The 21,463-nt window shown below is 60.9% G+C and overlaps 1 protein-coding gene across 1 annotated transcript in view; it reads right to left on the reverse strand.

Annotated features, from left to right (window-relative positions):
• Nucleotides 1-437: 437 nt before the first annotated feature.
• Nucleotides 438-21,463, reverse strand: part of VWCE (von Willebrand factor C and EGF domains) — a 28,761-nt gene continuing 7,735 nt past the window's right edge. Inside the window, exons 8-20 of the mRNA XM_055142992.1 lie at nucleotides 18,947-19,368; nucleotides 18,776-18,869; nucleotides 15,470-15,552; nucleotides 13,082-13,169; nucleotides 12,044-12,129; nucleotides 11,105-11,222; nucleotides 9,945-10,030; nucleotides 8,112-8,208; nucleotides 6,797-6,879; nucleotides 4,312-4,402; nucleotides 4,131-4,213; nucleotides 3,947-4,037; nucleotides 438-1,076 (exon numbers count right to left, since the gene is read on the reverse strand). Coding sequence (XP_054998967.1) covers nucleotides 490-1,076; nucleotides 3,947-4,037; nucleotides 4,131-4,213; nucleotides 4,312-4,402; nucleotides 6,797-6,879; nucleotides 8,112-8,208; nucleotides 9,945-10,030; nucleotides 11,105-11,222; nucleotides 12,044-12,129; nucleotides 13,082-13,169; nucleotides 15,470-15,552; nucleotides 18,776-18,869; nucleotides 18,947-19,368 — 2,009 coding nt within the window. The 3' untranslated portion in view covers nucleotides 438-489. The remainder of the gene's footprint in view (nucleotides 1,077-3,946; nucleotides 4,038-4,130; nucleotides 4,214-4,311; nucleotides 4,403-6,796; nucleotides 6,880-8,111; nucleotides 8,209-9,944; nucleotides 10,031-11,104; nucleotides 11,223-12,043; nucleotides 12,130-13,081; nucleotides 13,170-15,469; nucleotides 15,553-18,775; nucleotides 18,870-18,946; nucleotides 19,369-21,463) is intronic.

Here is a 21,463-nt window from a genome sequence, read left to right on the forward strand (position 1 = left end):
CCCTGCCCTCAGAAGTAGCCTGGTGGTACCCCCTGCCCCACCCCCGGCTCCCCCAGTGTGCAAACAGAGCATGCCCAAGACACCGGAGGGTGAGGGTCGGGGCGGCTGCAAGGCCACCTCCTTCCCCACCTTTCTGCTCCCTGTCGCGGCTTCCCTCCGAGCTGGGGCGTCCAGGGTGGGACACGGATTCACCACCATGGGTCTCAGCAGAGAAGGAGCGGGGCGGCCGGAGCCGAGACAGCCTTTAATGAGGAGCCCGGGGCACACCCCGCGCCCCCTCGGCCCCCCGGCCCCTTCGACCCCCCATTTCCAGCCGCAGAGCAGCTGGACGCCGCGTCCTGGGAAGGTGCTGATGGCGCCAGCGGTGACTCAGGTCTCGTGGAACATTCCAGACACTTCTGGGAACCCGGCTATGTGGGGACCCCGTGGGAGTGGCCTCGGGGGCAGCGGCCTCTGCTCACAGAACTGTCTCTGTCGGGGGTGCCCCGTTTACTCGGGGGGCTCGTCCTGCTCCTCCGGCCGTGGCGTTCCTGCGGCCGGACTGGCCGGGTCTCCAGGGGGTCCAGGAGCAGTGGGGGACCCTCCGGGGGGGCGGATGAGGCTGCTGAGGGTCTCTGAGGGGCTGGAGGCCGCCGAGGAAAGGGCCGCCGTATCCGTGGGCACGGAGGTGGGCAGGGAGGGTGGCCCGGGCAGTGTCCACGCCGCGGAAGCTGCGGCCGGGGGTTCCGTGGCAGGAAGGGCCGGAGGCTCGGGCGTCCCCGGAGCAGCTGGAGGTAGAGTGGCGGCTCCCGGTGACGGCTGAGGGGGCGGCGAGGCCCCGTGCCCCCCTGACCAGGTGCCCCCTGGCTCCCCGGGGGGGCTCGTGGCTGGGGTCTGCCCGTGAGACAGGTTCGCCCCGAAGAGGAGGTGGAGGAGCTGGGGCCCCGGCCTTGGAGGCAGCCCAGCTGGAGGACCTGAGCAAGAACTGCAGTTTTCGGGGGGCTCAGGGTCTCCGTGGGGGTTCCGGGCGCCTTTGCCAAACTCCACATCTTCTGGAGGGGTCAGCACCGGCCTTTCTTCCAGAAGAAACAAGGCATCTGGGGGGGGAGGAGAGATGAGGGGTAGGTAAGGGGGTCCCCAAGGGCTCACGTGCTGCGGTGGGCCGGCCCCGGCTGTCTTCTGAGGGGCCTCCCGGAAGGGACAGAGGTGACCTGCTCCCCGCGGAGGCCAAGACAGGCAGTGGCCACACCCTGGGAAGCGGGCGCTGGACCACTGCTCAGTGCTGGGGCCAGTCAAAGCCCGGGCCCGGAGGGAACCTCCGGCGTAGGTGAGAGTCAGAGCGGCCCAGCCACCGGGTTAGGGTGAGACCAGGACGCCCCGGGCAGCCGGAGACAAAGAAAGGCCAAGGGAAAACATAAGCGGAAGCAGACAGACCCCCAAAGGGCAAAGGAGCGGGATGAACAAGACGGGGGGGGGGGGGGGGGGGGGGAACAGGAGCTATGGCCCCACCCCTAAGGATGGCCCCACCCCTAAGGGCCCACATGGCCCCATCCAGAAACACTGGGATGGGGGGCTGGAGCCATAGCACAGCGGGGAGGGCGTTTGCCTTGCACAAGGCCGACCCAGGTTCGATTCCCAGCATCCCATATGGTCCCCTGAGCACCGCCAGGGGTAATTCCTGAGTGCAGAGCCAGGAGTAACCCCCTGAGACTCGCCGGGTGTGACCCAAAAAGAAAAAAAAAGAAAGAAACGCTGGGACGGTCCAGGTTGAGAATCACCGCAGGACCGGGGCAGACAATCCATGGGTCAAGTTAAAGACCTGGCAAGCAGCTGACCCCAGCTTGAGGCCTGGGGCCACGCAGTCCCCTGGACACCCCCAGCTGTGGCCCTGAAGGGCTCTGAGCAACCCGGGAGGCCCAGGCCGTGCGAGGACTGCAGAGCCCACGCAGCTCCGGGAGACTTCAGCCCTGAATCACCCCGGGGCTCCCGAACACACACACACACACACCCCTACACACACACACCCCTAACCCCAACCCCAAGAAAAGGTAATCACCACCCGACCAACAGGTTTGTAGACTCGGTGAAATTAGAATGGGTGGGAATTGTCTCACCAGAAAGGGGTTTTGCGGGGGGCTGGAGCGATAGCACAGCGGCGAGGGCGTTTGCCTTGCACGCGGCCGACCCGGGTTCGATTCCCAGCATCCCATATGGTCCCCTGAGCACAGCCAGGGGTAATTCCTGAGTGCAGAGCCAGGAGTGACCCCTGTGTATTGCCGGGTGTGATCCAAAAAGCAAAAAAAAAAAAAAAAAAAGAAAGAAAGGCGTTTTGCGTATTGGGGGGCGGGGGGTTGTTTTTTGTTTGTAGTTGTTGTGTTTGGGCCACACCCAGCGATGCTCAGGGATTACTCCTGGCTTTGAGCGGAGGAGGAGGAGGGAGGGAGCAAGAGGGCAGATGGGGGGGGGGGGAAGAGATCCGCCGAAGGTCCATCAGTGTGGCCGTGGGGAGCAGACCCCACCGTGAGCAGCACTTTGCACCCTGCGAAGTCCCGCTGCCTGGGTCCTGCCCACTGGCCGGCACGGAGGGACACTCAGGGGGCAAAAGGATAAACACGAGACCAAGCTTCAGGTGCCGAGAAGACAGCAACTCTGGGTGGAAGCGGGGCGGTGCGACCCTGAGCGCAGTAGTTCACCTCGCTCGGCCTCGGTTTCCTCGCCTGGAAAATGGCCGGGGAGGGGGAGGGGCAGGGCCTGGGGTGACCAGCAGTCCTGGTCTCCGAGAGGGACGGTGCAAAGGGAAAGGAAGAAAAGCACCCGGGGAGCCGGGCGACGGCGCACTGGCCCAGGCCCCCACCCGGCACGCGCAGGGCTGCGAGTTCGGATCCCGGCACCGCCCCACATGCACTGAGACGATCCCAACGCCACGACAAAGCGTGGCTGCTCGGAGGCACCGCAGACAACAGGAGCACAAACACACGACGGGAAGGAGAGCACTTCCCGGCAAGCACCGCGACCCAGGGGCGCAACCTGCAGGGACTCAAGCACACAGCACCCGGAGGCAGCGCGGAGAGCAACGTGCTCTGACCCAGAAAAAGTGCTCAGCCGCGCGGGAGAGGAACAACGTGCCCTCGCCCCAGAGGGCTCATCCAAACTGGACATAAACAACGTGCCCTGAACCGGAAGAAGCGTCTTGACTCAGAAAAAGTGCTCATCCGTATGGGAGAGGAATAACGTACTGTACCCGGAAGAAGTGCTCATCCATGAGACCGATGAATAAACGTGCCCTAATCCTCGAGCTCTCATCCATACTGGAAATAAACAACGTGCCCTGACCCGAAAGAAGGGTTTGTCCATGGCGATGAACAATGTGCCTTGACCCGGAAGGAGTGCCTTGACCCGGAAGAAGTGCTCATCTATACGCGCAATGAACAATGTGCCCTGACCCTGGAGGAGTGCTTGACCCTAAAGAGGTGCTCATCTATACCAGCGATGAACAACGTGCCCTGACCCGGAAGGGGGGGGGTACCTTGACCCGGAAGAGGTGCTCATCTATACCAGCGATGAACAATGTGCCCTGACCCGGAAGGGGTGCCTTGACCCGGAAGAGATGCTCATCATACCCGCGAGGAACAGGCAATTCCACTCTGAAACCCAGGCTTGAGAAAAAGGAGGCGGAGGGGCTGGAGCCATAGTGCAGCGGGGAAGGTGCTCACCTTGCGGCCGACCCGGGTTCAAGCCCCGGCACCCGGTAGGGTCCCCTGAGCCCCGCCAGGAGTAATTCCTGAGTCGGAGTAACCCCTGAGCATCGCGGGGTGTGGCCCCCCTCTACCCCCCAGAAAAGGCAAGGGAAGGAGAGGCGCTCAAGGAGACCCAGGGGCAGGGTGCCCGGGGGGCTGCGTGTGGCCTCTGCCAGCCCTCCGTCTCGGGGGGCCAGCGCGGGGACCCCCCAGCCCCGGGGCCCGCCTACCTGGGCAGGAGGAGCAGCAGTCCCCCGGGGCGGCGGCGGGGTCGGAGCAGGCCCGCAGGCACGGGACCCTCTCACAGCTCACCTCTCCCAGCTGGGGAAGCAGAAGGACACCCGTGAGGCCACAGGGGCCCGCGGCCACAGGGCCCGAGTGTCCCGAGCGCGCGGGGACGCGGGCGCAGCCCACCTGGCACGTGCACTGCGTGCAGGGCTCCTCGTCCGACGAGAACACCTGCCCGTTGACCACCTTCCGTCCCTCGTAGTTGCAGTCTGCGGGGGTGGGGGGGTGGGGGGAGCAGGAGCCGTGAGCGCCGAGGCCGGGACAGGAGCGTCGGGCGGGGCGGGGCGGGGCCGAGGGTCCCACTCACCTTGGCACACGGGGCAGCACGCGCCATCCGGGTGGAAAGGGTATGTGCAGGCGATGGGACAGTCCACGGGCGAGCAGGCCACGGAGCCCAGCTGCGGGCCACAGACAGCCCTGAGCGAGGCCCTTTGATGGGGACGGGCCCCTCGGGGACGCCAGGCCACCCTCACAGCACCCCGGGGCACCCACTCAAGGGCAGGGAGGGAGGCCTGGAGTGGGAAAGTGAGTGTCCGCCCACGAAGACACCAGCCCTGCAGGGCCCACTCTGTTCCTGGAGCCCACGGATCAATGGGGAACACATCCACAAGCCCCCCAGGAGAGGGGAACCGCCCCCCCCCCAAGCCAGAGCATCCTGAGGCTCGCGGTTCTCAGAGGCCAGAAAACCCCACCCGAGGGCCTCCTCTCTGCCCTCGTCTGGCCCTCGCACCTGCACCCCGCAAAGTGGTCAGGGACGAGGGGCATTTCCAGCCCGATAGCACCAGACCTTGGTTCCCACTTCTGGGCGCCCTGTGCTGCTGGGAGCTCAGGCCCCAGCGGCAAACGGGACCTGGCTTTGGGCATCGGAGAGCCGGTTCTGGGCTCCCGAGCTGGGGGTACTTAGTCCACTGGCCCATTTTCTCACTGAGCATGAGAGACGGAGCCTAATCCAAGGGACCCCGGTGTGGCTTCCCTGAACTCCGGTGCCCGGGAACAAGTCCTGGGCTGGGTTCTGTCCCCTCTGCAAGGCTGGCCATGGTTTCCTACTTTAAGGTTTTCTACATGCAGACAGAATCAAGGACTCTTGCCGTGGAGTTAACAATAATTCTCCAGAGGCCGGAGAGAGAGTGATACAGGTAAGGCACTTGCCTTGCATGTAGCTGAACCAGGCTCGGTCCCGAGAGCCACAGAGAGTCCCCCAAACACCGCCAGGAGTAACCCTGGAGCTCAGAGGCAGGAGTAAGCCCTACGCACAGCAAGGTGTGGCCCAAAAATATTTTGTTTGGGGGCCACGCCTGGCGATGCTCAGGGGTTACCCTGGCTCAGCACTAAGGAATTACTCCTGGTGGTACTCAGGGGACTGTATGATATGGGAGGCTGGGGATCAAACCTGGGTTGGCCCAATCTAGTTGATCATTGATTACAAGTTAATAGGAAAAAAAAAAAGTGAAAATGCACCAAGTGTGGATTCAAGGCAAATTTCAGAAAACATTACATGCATGGACAAGTTAATAGGGAGGGAAAAAAAAGTGAAAATAACAACAAGTGTGAGTTCACTTAAGGAGCCACTAACCCTTGACTCAGGAAAGCTCCAAATTGTTTTTTTGGTCTTTTTTGTTTTGTTTTGTTTTGTTTTGTTTTGTTTGCTTTTTGGGTCACACCCGGCGATGCACAGGGGTTCCTCCAGGCTCTGCACTTAGGAATTACTCCTGGTGGTGCTCGGGGGACCATATGGGATGCTGGGATTTGAACCCGGGTTGGCCGCGTGCAAGGCAAATGCCCTACCCGCTGTGCTATCACTCCAGCCCCAAATTGGTATTTTCTCTTCTCGCTCACGGTTTGAACTTCTATATCATGTTAAGAAGCAGAGTAGAAGACTGTATTACTTGTAGATTTCTGTAAATTTTATACTTTTGGAAACTCAGAAGGAGAGAACTTACATATCCTGCTCTTTTGTGTATACTAAACCCACGTCAGTGATCTAGAAAGTGCACCTTATTCTAGTTCTCAGAATTTAATATTATCAAGCTTGCTTGAACATTTTTTTTTGTAGGGGGGGCGTCACACCAGCGATGCCCACAGGGGTTACTCCTGGCTCTGCACTCAGGAATTACTCCTGGCAGTGCTCGGGAGACCATATGGGATGCTGGGAATCGAACCCGGGTCGGCCACGTGCAAGGCAAACGCCCTCCCCGCTGTGCTATTGCTCCAGCCCCCAAGCTTGCTTCAACTTAAAAAAATTTAAAAATCTGGGTTGGCTCTGCACAGAGCTAGTGCCCTTCCCGCTGTGCTATCATTTTAGCCCCAACAACAACGAATAATAATAATAATAGCAGCAACAGGGGCTGGAGCGTTATCACAGCGGGTAGGGCATTTGCCTTGCAAGCAGCCGACCCAGGTTCGATTCCCAGCATCCCATATGGTCCCCTGAGCACCACCAGGGGTGATTCCTGAGTGCAGAGCCAGGAGTAAACCCTGTGCATCACCAGGTGTGACTCAACAAGCTAAACAAACAAATAAATAAATAAATAATAGCAACAATAATTCTCTACGGGAGGTGGTCCAGTCCTGGGTTGGACCCCAACACCTCAGGGGCCCCCTCAAGCACCACTGGGAGCACTGTCTAGCGTAGCCCAAAACCAACAAAATTCTCTAGCCCTGGTAAAGGTCCACCTTGGCCTGGTTGGGGGAGCCCACAGCAACCTTCCTGGAGATGGGTCCATCCGGGGAGCAGGGGTCCTGCAGACCAGGCCTGGGGCGGGGGTTGGGGGGTTGAGCGGGGGAGTCCATACCAGACAGATGCAGCTCAGGCACGGGTCCAGCGCCGACGGGAAGGTCTCGTTGTTGTAGAAGACCCTGCCCGTGTAGGTGCAGCCTGCTGGGGGGAGCACGCGGTGAGCGCCCGCCCGGGACCCTTGCGATTACAGACGAGCCAGCACCCGCCACCCAGCCAGTCACTCCAAGGTGGGGGCGGGGAAGGGAGATTGCATGCACGCAGGAGGGGCGCCCCCACCCCCCCAACTAGGTTCAGCAGAGTCTCTTCTCTCAGAAACACCCCGCCGGGAGGGACTCGTGGCCCCCCCTCCGCAGCAGGACATTCTGCTAGCAAGCCTGTGCTCTCCTCCGCGGAGCACCCAAAGCCTGCAGAGCCGGGCTGGGCGGCAAACCCTCCTCCCAGTGGCACTCACTGCGCACCAGGCCCTGCAGGCAGAGCTGTGGGGGGTGGGGAGGAGAGAGAGGGACAAGAAGGTGGGATCTGATCCAAGAAAACACAAGGTGAGGGGCCGGAGCGCTAGTATAGTGGGGGAGGGCGTCTGCCTTGCATGTGGCCTGCCCACATTCAATCCCCGGCATCCCATAGGATTCCCCCGAGCACCACCAGGGGTCATTTCTGAGTGTAGAGACGGGAGTAACCCCTGAGCATCTCCAGGTGTGACCCAAAAAGCCGAAAAGAAGTGAAAAGAAAAGAGAAGGTGGATCTATACCAGCAGAGCTGCAGCTGTGAGCTAGATGCCTCAGCCGCAGAGGGAAGAAGCCGCAGAAAGAACAATCTGGACAGGGCCCAGACCTTTGGCTCTTGTCTTCCTCTTCCTGTACTTTCTTTTTTAGCTTTTTGGGTCACACCTGGCGATGCACAGGGGTCACTTCTGGCTCTGCACTCAGGAATCACTCCTGGCGGTGCTCAGGGGACCATATGGGATGCTGGGAATCAAACCCGGGTCGGCCACGTGCAAGGCAAACGCCCTCCCCGCTGTGCTATCGCTCCAGCCCCTCTTCCTGTACTTTCTAAACGCCCTGCATGACCCTGAAGTCATACAGCACTGGGAGCAGACCTGGCATTGGGTCAGGGGGTCCGGCTTGAGTGACAGCACCCTCGGCTAAAGGGGGGGACCCTCCCAAGCACCCCTGGGTGTGGCTCTGCAACAATCAGTGAGCAAATTGCTTGATTTCTTTGCCTATCACCCATCACCAGACCAGGGCCTGCTGCGTCCATCTCTGAGCCTCAGTTTCCTCCTCTGAGCGTCTCCTGAGACGGGGCCTATGGTGGGAGCCCTGCAGGGTGAACCCGGAGACGAGGGGCGTGGGGGTGCCTGGGCAGGGAACTACCTGCGGAGCAGTCGGGGCAGCACTGCCCGGGGATGCGGATGGGGTGCGGGCAGGCGTCCAGGCACTCTGTCCTCTTACAGCTCACGGAGCCATCTGCCTGCAGAGAGGAGGAGCTTCGCCCCGCAGCCCCTCCAATGAGGGCCCGGGACTGGCCAACGCTGGCCCTGAGGGCGTCGGCCACTGGGCAGAGGGGGTGTCGGCCTTCCCAGGAATCTTTACAACCAAGAGGGGGGTGCATAACCGGCCGTGGGGTGCCTGCCTCCCCCCGCCCCCCCACAATGCATCTTCATCCCTTCCAGATTCTCCTCTCTGCTTCCCTGGGCAACCAGCCCACCGTGACCCCCTGGAGCAGCCCCCCTGCCCCCCCCCCCCGCCCAGGGAATGTGTTCCCCGAGGCTCCTGCCCAAGACTTTGGGTGCTCCCGCGTGGCTGAGCAGTAATGGCACCTGGAACTCTGTCCCCCAACACCATCCCGCCCCCACTCTGAATGCCTAGACAGGGGGACCACCACTGCTAACTAGTGCATCCCGGGCCGTGAAAATGCAGGTTTGGAGCCCAACGGGAGAGCAGCCGTGGCAGGGCTGGTGTGGGGACCCTTTCAAGAACTAAAGCTGGGGCTGGAGCGAGAGCACAGCAGGTAGGGCGTTTGCCTTGCATGCAGCCGACCTGGGTTCAATTCCCAGCATCCCATATGGTCCCCCGAGCACCACCAGGAGTAACCCCTGAGCATCGCCGGGTGTGACCCAAAAAAGCAAAAAAAAAACAACTTTAATAAAGAAATGAAATGGGGACTGGAACGAGAGCACAGCGGGGAGGGTGTTTGCCTTGCACACAGCCAACCCGAGTTCAATCCCCGAATTCCATATGGTCCCCCATGCAGCTCCAGGAGTAATTCCTGAGTACAGAGCCAGGAATAACCCCTGAGCATCGCTGGATGTGACTCAAAAAGCCAAAAAGAAAAAAGGGGCCAGAGCAGCGATGGTACAGCAGGAGGGCATCTGCCTTGCACGCAGCCGATCTGGGTTTGCTCCCTAGCACCTTCATATGGTCCCCTGAGCACTGCTAGGAAGAATTCCTGAGTGCAAAGCCAGGAGTAACCCCTAAGCATTGCCAGGTGTGAGCCCACCTCAAAAAATTTTTTAAATGAAATAAAATGAAGCACTAAACTCTAGTGAGCCTCAAACTTCTTTGTTTTTTTGCCTTTTGGATCACACACAGCGATGCTCTGGGGTTACTCCTGGCTCTGCGCCCAGGAATTACTCCTGCTGGTGCCCCGGGGAGCACAGGAGATGCTGGGGATCAAATCTGGATCAGCCGCGTGCAAGGCAAACAGCCTCCCCGCTATCACCCCAGTCCCGAATCCCGAACTCTTGCATAGCCCACGAGCACCAGAATGGCCCCCAGTATCCTCAGACCTGGGGCTGTTTCCCTCCGTCCCATCTGCACACAGGCCTGCGTGCTCCAGGGCCGAGGTCACCTGACCAAGGGGGTCAGCACGGTCGCGAGACCGGGGTCTGGTCAGGAACCCTTGCGATTCCACAGGCAGACCGAAGGACAGCGCCCAGCTGCCCCTCGCCCCCTGGGCCACCCCAGTTCCTGACCCCACCTCCTGGCCCCCCGCACTGTGCCCCCTCGTGTCTGCACCCCCACACCAAGCCCCGCTGTCCCTTGGCCCTGACCACTGTCCAGAGCCAAACATGCCCCTTCTGTGACAGTGGGGCGGGCCCTCGAGGCAGGGATCGAGGGGGCGCCGGGCGGGGGGCAGCAGGCAGGGGCCCCGGGGGCGGCGGGGGCGGCCGGAAAGCAGCTGAAGGCGCGCAGGTTGTCATTCACCTGGCAGATGCATAACTCACAGGGGTCACCCGGAGACCAGATCTGTCCCACCGGAAACTCCACCCCGTTGTCGTCGAGAGAGCAGCCTGGGGACAGGGAGGAGAGAGGACCCTGAGCACGCCAGACCTCAGGCTGAGACGCCCACAGCACTCGCTGGCACACTCACACACCCTGGGACACACAGCCACACTGAAAACACACAGACACACAGACCACTCACAACCACGCACACAGATACAACCACACACATAGACCATGCACAACTACACACACAGACCACTCACAACCACACACACAGACCACTCACAGCCACACAGACCACTCACAACCACACACAGACCATGCACAACCACACACACAGACCACTCACAACTACACACACAGATACAACCACACACAGACCATGCACAACTACACACACAGACCACACACACCGACCACTCACAACCACACACACAGATACAACCACACACAGACCATGCACAACCACACACAGACCACTCACAGCCACACAGACCACTCACAACCACACACAGACCATGCACAACCACACACACAGACCACTCACAACTACACACACAGATACAACCACACACAGACCATGCACAACTACACACACAGACCACACACACCGACCACTCACAACCACACACACAGATACAACCACACACAGACCATGCACAACCACACACAGACCACTCACAACTACACACACAGATACAACCACACACAGACCATGCACAACTACACACACAGACCACACACACCGACCACTCACAACCACACACAGATACAACCACACACAGACCATGCACAACCACACACAGACCACACACAACTAACTACACACAGAAACAACCACACAGACCATGCAGAACCACACACAGACCACTAACAACCACACGCAGATCACTCACAAGCACAGAGGCACGGACACGCACACAGGCCACTCACTTTTGTTTATATTTTATTGGTTGTGGTGGTGCTCAGGGCTGACTCCTGGCTCTGTGCTCGGGGATCACAGCAGACTCAGGGAACCGTGTGGGCTGCCAGTGAACAGGGTGAGCGCCATGACCCCTGTATCATCAGCGTGTCCCAAGACCACTCACTTCACACACACACACACACCCCCGTCTCGAGCCCTACGCGGGCAGCCTCACCTGTCATGGGCGAGGGTTCCCGGCACGAGAAGCAGCACTGACCCGGGCCCAGCCTCCAGTCCTCGCGGGGACAGTCCAGCTCCGGGCAGGGTGTGAAGGAACACTCCACCTCCCCCTTCTGAAGAGAGCAGGGGTGGGGGGGGAAGGGCCTGGCCAGTGAGAGTGGCGACAGGGGCAGCCTCGACACCCTCCTCACAGGGACAAGGGCTCAGAAGAGGAGAGGGAGGAAGGGGTGAGGGGGGGAGAGGGTGAGGACCCAGGGGGTGAGGGCCCAGGGGGTGAGGAGGGAAGAGGGAGGGCCCAGCAGGGAGGGCAGGAGATGGTGAGGGGGGAAGGAAGAGGGTCCGACGGGGAGGGCAAGAGAGGGTGGGGAGGGGAAGAGGTGAGGGGGAAAGAGGGTGAGTACCCAGGGGTGAGGGTAGGAGATGGTGAGGGGGGAGGGGGAAGGAGGGAAGAGGGTGAGGGCCCAGGGGTGAGGGCAAGAGAGGTGGGGGAGGAAGGGGTGAGGGGGGAAGAGGTTGAGGGCCGAGGGGTTGAGGGCAGGAGATGGTGGGGAAGGGAGGGGAGGGGGCCCAGGGGGTGACGGGAGGTCGGGGCCATCGGGCTGCAGCCAGAGAGCATCCCCTGTCACCATCTGACCATGTCAGACCCCGGGGCACCCAGGCCAGGCCTGCGTGGGAAACTGAGGCACCAATCTCCTTAGGGGGAAGCCCAGCTCCCTAAGCCCAGCCCCACTCACCAGGAGCAGCCTGGGCCCCCTCCCGCCACTAGCCCCTCCCCACAAGCCCCCAGCCCGCTTCCCGGGGCCCACCCTCCACCGGGACTGTCTGCCCCCATCTGCCACCCCCTGGCGCCCTGCACACACTGCACGGGTGGAGGGGGAGCTTTGGGGAAACCCGGGGGGAGGAGGGGAGGAGGGCCGGGCGGCCCCACCCCTACCTGGCACACGCAGGACGTGCACTCGTCCCCTGCCCCGGTGAACACCGCGCCATCCGCGTACCACTGGCCCTGGAAATGGCAGCGCGCTGGGGGGGAGACGGAGAGGCGTGGGTGGGGGCCTGGCGGGAGAGGGCAGGGAGGAAGGGAGGGGGCGGAGGTGCCCCTGAGTGCGGGCGCGGGGCCAGGTCACCTCCAGAAGGTCACTGCAGGTTGCCTGGGCTCTGCCCTGGGGACACAAACAGACACTTAAGCTCTTTTTATTGTTTTTGGCTTTTGGGGTCACACCCGGCGATGCTCAGGGGTTATTCCTGGCTCTGCATTTAAGAATTACTCCTGGCGGTGCTCGGGGGACCAAATGAGAGGCCGGGGATCAAACCCAGGTTGGTCGTGGGCAGGGCAAACCCCTTCCCTGCTATTCTATTGCTCCAGTGTGCACCCCCCCCCCCACTTAATCTCTCAACCTCAGTTTTGCTTTCTGTGCAATGGGACTAAAGAAAGCTCCTCCCTCCTCAGGACCATAATGCCTATTAAATACTTTTAATTCAGAACCCCTCCCCCACACCCCCCGCCCCCCTCCGAACTGTCCCAAGAACACCAGCTGGAACCCAGCAGACGAGCCTAAATGCTGCTCCTTCCCCCACTGCACTGTGTCTCTTGGCCTCTCTGAGCCTCAGTTTGCTCATCTGTAAATGGGGTGATGGCTGGGGCTCCCCCAGAGCTGTGCCGTGAGGACACAGTGAGACAAGTACGTGCCCCAAACTGTCTCACAGCGTGGCAGGAATGTTCTGGATGGGAATGAGGAGGTTCCAGGAAAGAGAAGCCCACCTCAGTCAAGGGGCAAATCCCTGCCAAATACAGCCATGGTGGGGCCGGGGGTGGGTGGGTGGTGGCTCACAGTCCCCTTCCGGTGAGGGTCGGGTGGTGTCGGGGACACTCGGGAGGGGAGCCAATCTCCTTCCTCCCTCTCTGCTCCGGAACATTCTCAAGAGACACCCCAAAAAGCGCAGGCCTCCCGCCACCCCGCGGGCCCCCACTGACCTGGAGCACAGGGACAGCACTCCGACGGCGCCGAGGGCCGGCAGGGGCCGGGGGGACACTCCGGGGAGATGCAGGACACGTTTCCAGCCTGGGAAGGCAGAGGCGGGGGCGGGGGAGGGGAGCAGGTCCAGGCTCTGGCCCCCACCCCCTGCCCGAGAGCCAGCCCGTTTCTCTAGGGACCCCACCCGCGCTTTCCTGGCCTAAAGGGACGCTGAGACCTCTCACGCCCCCTCCCTCCCGTGTCCCAGGGACAGTCTGTAGGGGACCCTTCCTGGTTTGTATTGGGGGGGGAGACCCTGATGGCCCGCAGCACTGCAGGGCCCACGCAGCTCCACATCCTCAGACCCTGGCCTTGACCCTGCACCCTGGCTGGCAGAGAAGCAGCAGGAGGGGCCTCTGGGTCCCGCGAGGACCACTTGGGAGACTATTTCCCCCAGCGAAAAGGAAAGAGACGTTTTCAAAACAGACGTCGAGGGGGCTCGAGCGATAGCACAGCGGGGAGGGCGTTTGCCTTGCACGCGGCCGACCCGGGTTCGATTCCCAGCATCCCATAGGGTCCCCTGAGCACTGCCAGGAGTAATTCCTGAGTGCAGAGCCAGGAGTAACCCCTGTGCATCGCCAGGTGTGACCCAAAAGGCAAAAATAAATAAATTAACTAATTAATTAATTAAGAAAAAAAAACAGACGTTGAAAACTATGAGGTTCAAGCCAGAAAGCCCGGCGCTGCGGGGCTTCCAGACCCAAGCATCGGGGCCCCCACAAAGGAGTGCTGAGACCTTGGGACAAGCTGAGCCTCAGTTTTCCTGCCCATGAGCTGGGCCAGGGGTGGTACCCGCTCCAGGGCTGTGGACAAGGGACTGGCCACCGCAGTGTGTTGGCCATAGCGTGCTGGGCACACAGCAGAGTTAATAGCGGGCAGTTGGAGTCACACCCTCCTCCCCACCCCAGCCCTGCCACCGCTGAAGGTGGCAAGACCGGGGCTGCCACCTGACTGAAAACCGGTCAGAGATGGGCAGCAAGGGTAGGCGGACGGGCACACTCAGCTCAAAGCCCAACTCCATCACCCCCAAACTCAGACTCCTCATGTGCAGGAAAGGGACAGGAATGGGGACCCACAGGGCTGTCCGTAGAAAGAAATGAGGGGAAGCCGAACCCCAGGCGCTTGCTTGGCATTCGGCTGACCTGGGTTGGGGTCCCCAGCACACCCCCCCCAAGCACCATCAGGGCTCGCTCCTGAGCACAGAACCTCGAAGAGCCCCTGAGTTCTGCCAAGTGTGGCCCCAAAGCCCAAAATAAAGCAAAAAATTCCCAGCATCCCATATGGTCCCCTGAGCCCCCCCGCCAGGAGTAATTCCCGAGTGCAGAGCCAGGAGGAACCCCTGAGCATCGCCGGGTGTGGCCTCCTGCCCCCACCCACAAAGAAAAAATGAAAGAGTTGAGGAGGGGGGCTGGAGTGATAGCACAGCGGGGAGGGCATTTGCCTTGCACATGGTCAACCCGGGTTCGAATCCCAGCATCTAATATGGTCCCCTGAGCACCGCCAGGAGTAATTCCTGAGTGCAGAGCCAGGAGTAACCCCTGAGCATCGCCGGGTGTGACCCCAAAAAGCAAAAAAAAAAAGTTGAGGAGGGAGCCAGGTCCTACTGAAATGGGGTTTGACCCTTCACCCTTTATTTTATTTATTTATTTATTTATTTTTTCTTTTTGGGTCACACCCAGCGATGCACAGGGGTTACTCCTGGCTTATGCACTCAGGAATTCCTCCTGGCGGTGCTCAGGGGACCATATGGGATGCTGGGAATCGAACCCGGGTCGGCCGCGTGCAAGGCAAACGCCCTACCCGCTGTGCTATTGCTCCAGCCCCATACCCTTCACCCTTTATAAGGGGGCAAATTATTTGCCTGCAGAGAAAAGAAAGCTCCTTGGGGGGGCTGGGGCTTCTTTTTTTTGGGCTTTTTTTGGGGTCACACCCAACATTGCTCAGGGGTTACTCCTGGTTCTGCACCCAGGAATCTCTCCTGGCGGGTGCTCGGGGGACCCTATGGGATGCTGGGAATCGAACCCAGGTCAGCTGCATGCAAGGCAAACGCCCTCCCCACTGTGCTATCGCTCTGGCCCATGGGGGCCGGGGTTTCGGGGAGGGGGGGTTGCACCACTCCTTTGAAGGACCCGCCACTCCAGCGAAGACCCTGGCTGCCCCAGAGCTTGTCTCTGCTCTGCAGACGCCTTCTCGAACCCCACAGACTGAGAGGCTCCCTCTCCTCAGCCCCAGCCCACCACCCCCACCCCCCCCCAGACGCTCCCCTTTCCCTACCCTTTCCCTGCTCCCGACCCCAGAGGGGAAGATGAGCCCCAGGAGGCGCGGGAGGGAGTCCTGGGGATGCTCACCAGGCAGACACACAGCATGCAGTTCTCACTGGGAGGGGAGAACACTTCCCCCTCGGCCCGGAGGATTCCGTTGTGCAGACAGCCTGGGAGAGACAGACAGACAGACAGACAGGAGCAGAGGCGTCACCAAAGGGGGAGCTTCGTGTGACTCTTCCAGGCAGGCATCATCACGTCTCTGGAACTTCCTTTCATCACTGGCTGCCTCGCCCAGGGGAATACAGAGGGATGCACCATGTGGGGTCCCAGGACCCCCGGGGAGCCGCCACGCCAGTGGCTCCCAAACAGTCTCAGAAACCGCCGGGCGCCGAAATCCCAGGGTCCGATCCCGCCGGGAGTCGAGTGCAAACCAGGCTGGCCCCAGCAGCAGTGCGCATGGCCTGGGGCAGGTCACCTCACCTCCCGGGACTCTGTCTGCAGGGGACACGGGGAAAACCCGCCCTTACTCAGTAGGAGGACAGGGTCCAGGAAGCAGCATGCTGGCCATTAGGGACATCACCCAGGGCGGGCGGGAGGGGCCTCCGGTTCAGGCCCCGGCACCTCCAGCCCCAGGAGCACCTCAGGACGGGCACTGCAGCAATGAGCTAGAAGTGACCCCCGGCTCCCTCCCACACACACCCCCAAAAGGAAAGAAAAATCACTGCAGGAGCAGAGAGAGTTCCCAGATCCGGGGCACAAGCCTGGCAAGCACAAGGCTTCAAAGGCCAACCACTGGCAGAGGCCTGGCACCCTGAGCACTGTTGGGTGGAGTCCTGGTTGTTCCCAGCCCTGCTGGGCCCAAGTAGCACCATCTGGGCAGGAGCACTGGACCATCCGGCCCGCGAAACCAGGCTAAGCATTGCCACGGGCCCTCTGAGCAGCTGCTCAGGAACACTCCTGAGGGCCTTGGCATCGTGGTGGCATTGTTTCGGGGGTCCCATGTGTGATCAGGAGGCCCGAAACCCCATTTGCGATTTTCTCCCAACAGGTCAGTGATTTGATGCAAAACCCCCAGGAGGGGGTGTTGCCCTGGGGCCTGCGTGCAGGGGTTCCCTGACTCCCCCTGCAGCGCTAAGGCCGCACCCCGTGGACCAAGGGATGCTGCGGATCAAACCCGGGCAGGGCACATGCTAGGGACACAGCCGCCTGCCTGCCGACCGACTCCTGGCCTTCTAGGAAAGTTTCTGTTTGTTTGCTTTGTTTGGGGCCACATCCAACAGTCCTCGGGGCTTAGTCCCGGCTCTGAGCTCAGGAATTCCTCCTGGCAGACTCGAGGGACCACTTGGGATGTCAGGGATGGAACCCAGTCAGTCCCTTGTAAGGCAAACACCCTACACACCGGACTCTCACTCTAGCCCCAAGGAAAAGTTTGTTCACCTGGGGCTGCTGGCCCCCAGGAGTCACATTTTGCCAATTTATTTGCAAGACCCCAAGGATTAGCTGTGTCCCTGTGCCTCTTGGGGCCAGCCAGGAAGCTACAGAGCTATTAAAGTTCTTAATAGCTATTAACTGTTCCCGCAGAGGAACCAGTTACCATACTCCTGTGCCTGAGCGTGAGAATTAGAGATGACATAGAAATGTGGGCACTCGGCACCCCCACTCCAGCTACCGAGCGAGAAACTGCTTTCAGAGGATCCTCAGAGATTCAAAATGCAGAGTGATGAAAGAGCTCAAAAAAGCTGTGTAAATATTCTCAGACCCGTGCAAGGCTGAATATCAAGGGGACATTGGAGGTGGGGTGGGTTTGGCCCAGTGCCCACCCAAACAGAACCTCCAGGAGCCGCTTGCTCCCACAGTCCAAACTTGCTGCTATGCCCCGGTCAGATTCCACCATCTCGGGGCAAACCCCAGTGAGATAATCTGCTGAAAATGCAGGTGTGCAGGTTTTTTTTTTTTTTTTTTTGCTTTTTGGGTCACACCCGGCGATGCACAGGAGTCACTCCTGGCTCATGCACTCAGGAATCACCCCTGGTGGTGCTCAGGGGACCATATGGGATGCTGGGACTCGAACCCGGGTCGGCCGCGTGCAAGGCAAACGCCCTACCCGCTGTGCTATCGCTCCAGCCCCAGGTATGCAGGTTTTGTGACTGAAATCTCCAGGCTTTCTCGGGGTTGGGATAGGCTACCTCCCCCCACTTGCCTGTACTTCTGGAAGCCCTGGCAGTCAGGTCCACACCCCAAAGCTGCCACTCAGTTAAAAAATATATTCAGGGGCTGGAGTAATAGCACAGCGGGTGGGGCATTTGCCTTGCATGCAGCTGACCCCGGTTTGATTCCCAGAATCCCATAGGGTCCCCCGAACACTGCCAGGAGTAATTCCTGAGTGCAGAGCCAGGAGTCACCCCTGAGCATCGCTGGGTGTGATCCAAAAAGCAAAGAAAAAGAAACTATTCATCTGTCAGCTGTACCTTCCCAATAAAAATACTGAACACCCTGAACAAATTCGATGACCTCTTAGTACCTGTATTGCAAACCATAATGCTGAGAGAGAGAGAGAGAGAGAGAGAGAGAGAGAGAGAGAGAGAGAAGTGCCTACCATAGAGGCAGGCTGAAGGGAGCTTGCGGGTGGGGTGTGGAGGTAGGAGAGAAACTGGGAACACTGGTGGTAGGAAATGTGCACTGGTGGAGGGATGGATGTTGGAACATTTTATATATGAACCCCAATTATGAATAGCCTTGTAACAGTCTATATCACAGTCGGGGGGGGGCAGGCGGTACAACAGGTAAGGCACTTGCCTTGCACATGGCTATCCCAGTTCAATCCCCAGAACCACATACAGTCCCCCAAGTCCCTCCAGGAATGATCACTGAGCAGTACCAGGAGTATTCCTGAGCACAGAGCCAGGAGTAAGCCCTGAGCACCGCCAGTGTTGTTTAAATAACAACAAAAAAGAGGGGGCCAGAGTGATAGCACAGCAGACAGGGCGCCCACCTTGCACGCGGCCAACCCAGGTTTGGTCCCTGGCATCCCATATGGGCCCCTGAGCACTGCCAGGAAAAATCTCTGAGTGCAGCGGCTGGAGCGATAGTACAGCGGGTAGGGAGTTTGCCTGGTACCCAGCTGACTGGGGTCCGATTCCCAGCATCCCATACGGTCACCTGAGAACTGCCAGGAGCAATTCCTGAGTAATTCCTGAGTGCAAAGCCAGGAGTAACCCCTGTGCATTGCTGGCGTGACCCAAAAATAATTTTTAAAAAATTTCTGAGTGCAGAACCAGGAGTGGGGTGGGGTGGGGTGCAAGGCTCCTGCGAGCAGACTCTCAGCTCCAGAAGGGCCAGCGGTGATGAGGAAGGGGCAAGGCCACCGGCCTGCTGCTGACCAGCGCCTACCTGCACAGGACGGGCAGCAGCTCCCATCTCGGGGGGGAACAGGGTGGGAACACACGGCGTCACAGATCACCCTGTCGCAGGTCACCTCCCCGTCCTGGAAGCAGAAGCGGGAGTTCCGGCCAGGCCCAGGCCCAGACGCCAGGCCAGGCCACCCGGGGCCCCGACACCCACCTCGCAGCAGCACTGCCAACACCCTGGCTGCGTCCAGCGGCTCCCGGACGCGTACTCGGCCCCCAGGTGCCAGCAGGCAGAGGGCATCGGGGCCAGCGGTGTGGCCGCAGGCCCCCCGGGCAAGGACGGGGCCGAGACCGCCTTCTCCGAGAGTACCGAGGGGGGCGGGAGGGTCCCCAGCGGGGAGGCCGTGGGAGTGGACGGCAGCTGGCCAGGGGCAGGAGGCAAGGATGCAGCTGGGGCGGGTGTGGGCGAGGGCAGGCGGGTGGTGCCGACTCCAGCCGGAGGCCCTGGGGCCCCTGAAGGCGGGCTGTGTCCAGGGGAGAGGGGGGGCCGGCCGGCCTCAGGGAGCAGCGGCATCGGGGGTGGACGTTCCAAGGGCTGCAGGATGGCCGAGGGTGCCAGCACGGCCTGGGGGAAGGCTGAAAGGGAAGCAGGGGTTCTCTGCAGGGCAGCGGCAGGGCCCCCGCTGAGCCCGAGGGCTCAGATTTCTGCACCCCTCCAGTAAACAGCTGCTGACGCCCTCTCCCTGCAGCCAAGTGCTCCCGAGCCAGGCAGGCCTCCTCCCCCCCATGGCTCCGTCCTGACCAAAGGGGAGAGAGATCTCCGCCCCCTGGGAAGAGGTGAGAAGGGTCAGGACGGGGAATCAGCCCGGGACCCTCTCTGGCTCCACAGCAAGCGATGGCACAAACTCACACAGTCACGCTCACACTCTCATGCATCCTCCCATAGATGCACACACACGTACTCACACACGCAGTACCACACTCGCATACTCACACACACTGGCATACATACTCCTACAGTACCAGTCACTCATACACACTCACTCACGCGTACACACACGACCACATACACACCTTCACACACGCTACCAGCCACACTCACACACACACTCTAGCACATTCTCACACACATTCATATGCTCACCCCCCTCCACATGGACACACACACACAAACTACCACATACATTCACACACTCACACACACACACACACTCACACACACCCATACACTCACATTCACACGCTCACATACTTCAGAACAGGAAAGGGCATTTGCAGGCAGAGGGTCACGGCTGCCCCACAGTCCGAAAGAGAGGAAGGGTTTGAAACACGCAGCATAAAATTGAAGATCCCAGTGAGACGTGGGCAGAGGGGCAGGCGGGGCCAGGAGCGCGCAGCTGCCCAGCCCCGAGGAGATTACGGCAGGAAAACTCGCCGTGGACAGGCTGGCCACCTTCAGTGTTTCACAGGACGTTCCACATGTTCACAGGCTCAGGGGCGGAGCACGACAGGGCAGTCGGGGCCCCTGGGAACCCGGTCACCAAGAGGCCGAGGTCTCCTGCTACGCGATTATTTGCTTTGGGGAGGTTCTTTTTCGCTTTTACTACTTTGGGGGAAAGGTGAAATAAAAAAGCTCTGGAGAAATGTGTTGGAAATAAATGAGCTGAAAAAGCAGCAGGAGGGCGGGACCTGGTGCCAGATGGGTGGGGTTGACTCTGGGGAGGGAGGGGGCCTGGATCCCCCAGTGAACGGGGTCTTGTACTTGGAGGGCCCAGCCTGGGGCCGGGAAGAGAGCGGGAGGGCGGGGTTAGTGCTGGAGGGGGAGGGGCCTGGAGTCTGTGGGCGGGACCTGGTCTTGCAGGGCGTGGCCTAGGGCAGGGCAGAGTGGGAGGGCGGGGTTAGTGCTAGAGAGGGAGGGGCCTGGAGTCTCTGGGCGGGACCTGGTCTTGAAGGGTGGGGCCTGGGGCAGAGCAGAGTGGGAGGGCAGGGTTGAGCCTGAAGCCTGTGGGCAGGGCCTTGTCTTGCAGGGCGGAGCCTGGGGCAGGGCCAGTAGTGGGAGGGCGGGGTGAGTGCTGGAGAGGGAGGGGCCTGGAGCCTGTGGGCGGGACCTGGTCGTGAAGGGTGGGGCCTGGGGCAGAGCAGAGTGGGAGGGCAGGGTTGAGCCTGAAGCCTGTGGGAGGGGTCTTGTCTTGCAGGGCGGGGCTTGGGGCAGGGCCAGTAGTGGGAGGGCGGGGTTAGTGCTGGAGGGGGAGAGGCCTGGAGCCTGTGGGCGGGACCTGGTCTTGCAGGGCGTGGCCTACGGCAGGACAGAGAGTGGGAGGGCGGGGTTAGTGCTGGAGGGGGAGGGGCCTGGAGCCTGTGGGCGGGGCCTGGTCTTGAAGGGCGGGCCTGGGGCAGAGCAGAGTGGGAGGGCAGGGTTGAGCCTGAAGCCTGTGGGTGGGGCCTTGTCTTGCAGGGCGGGGCCTGGGGCAGGGCCGGGAATGGGAGGGCGGGGTTAATACTGGAGAGGGAGGGGCCTGGAGCCTGTGGGCGGGACCTGGTCTTGCAGGGCGTGGCCTAGGGCAGGGCGGAGAGTGGGAGGGCGGGGTTAGTGTGGGAGGGGAAGGGGCCTGGAGCCTGTGGGAGGGGTCCGGTACTTGCAGGGCGGGACCTAGGGAAGAGCCGGGAGTGGGGGTGCGGGGTTATCACTGGAGATGGCCAAAGACCAGGCGTCGGGGCTGCGAGAGCTAGG

The sequence above is a fragment of the Sorex araneus genome, chromosome 6 (assembly GCF_027595985.1).
Source record: "Sorex araneus isolate mSorAra2 chromosome 6, mSorAra2.pri, whole genome shotgun sequence".
Classification (NCBI taxonomy): Eukaryota; Metazoa; Chordata; class Mammalia; order Eulipotyphla; family Soricidae; genus Sorex; species Sorex araneus.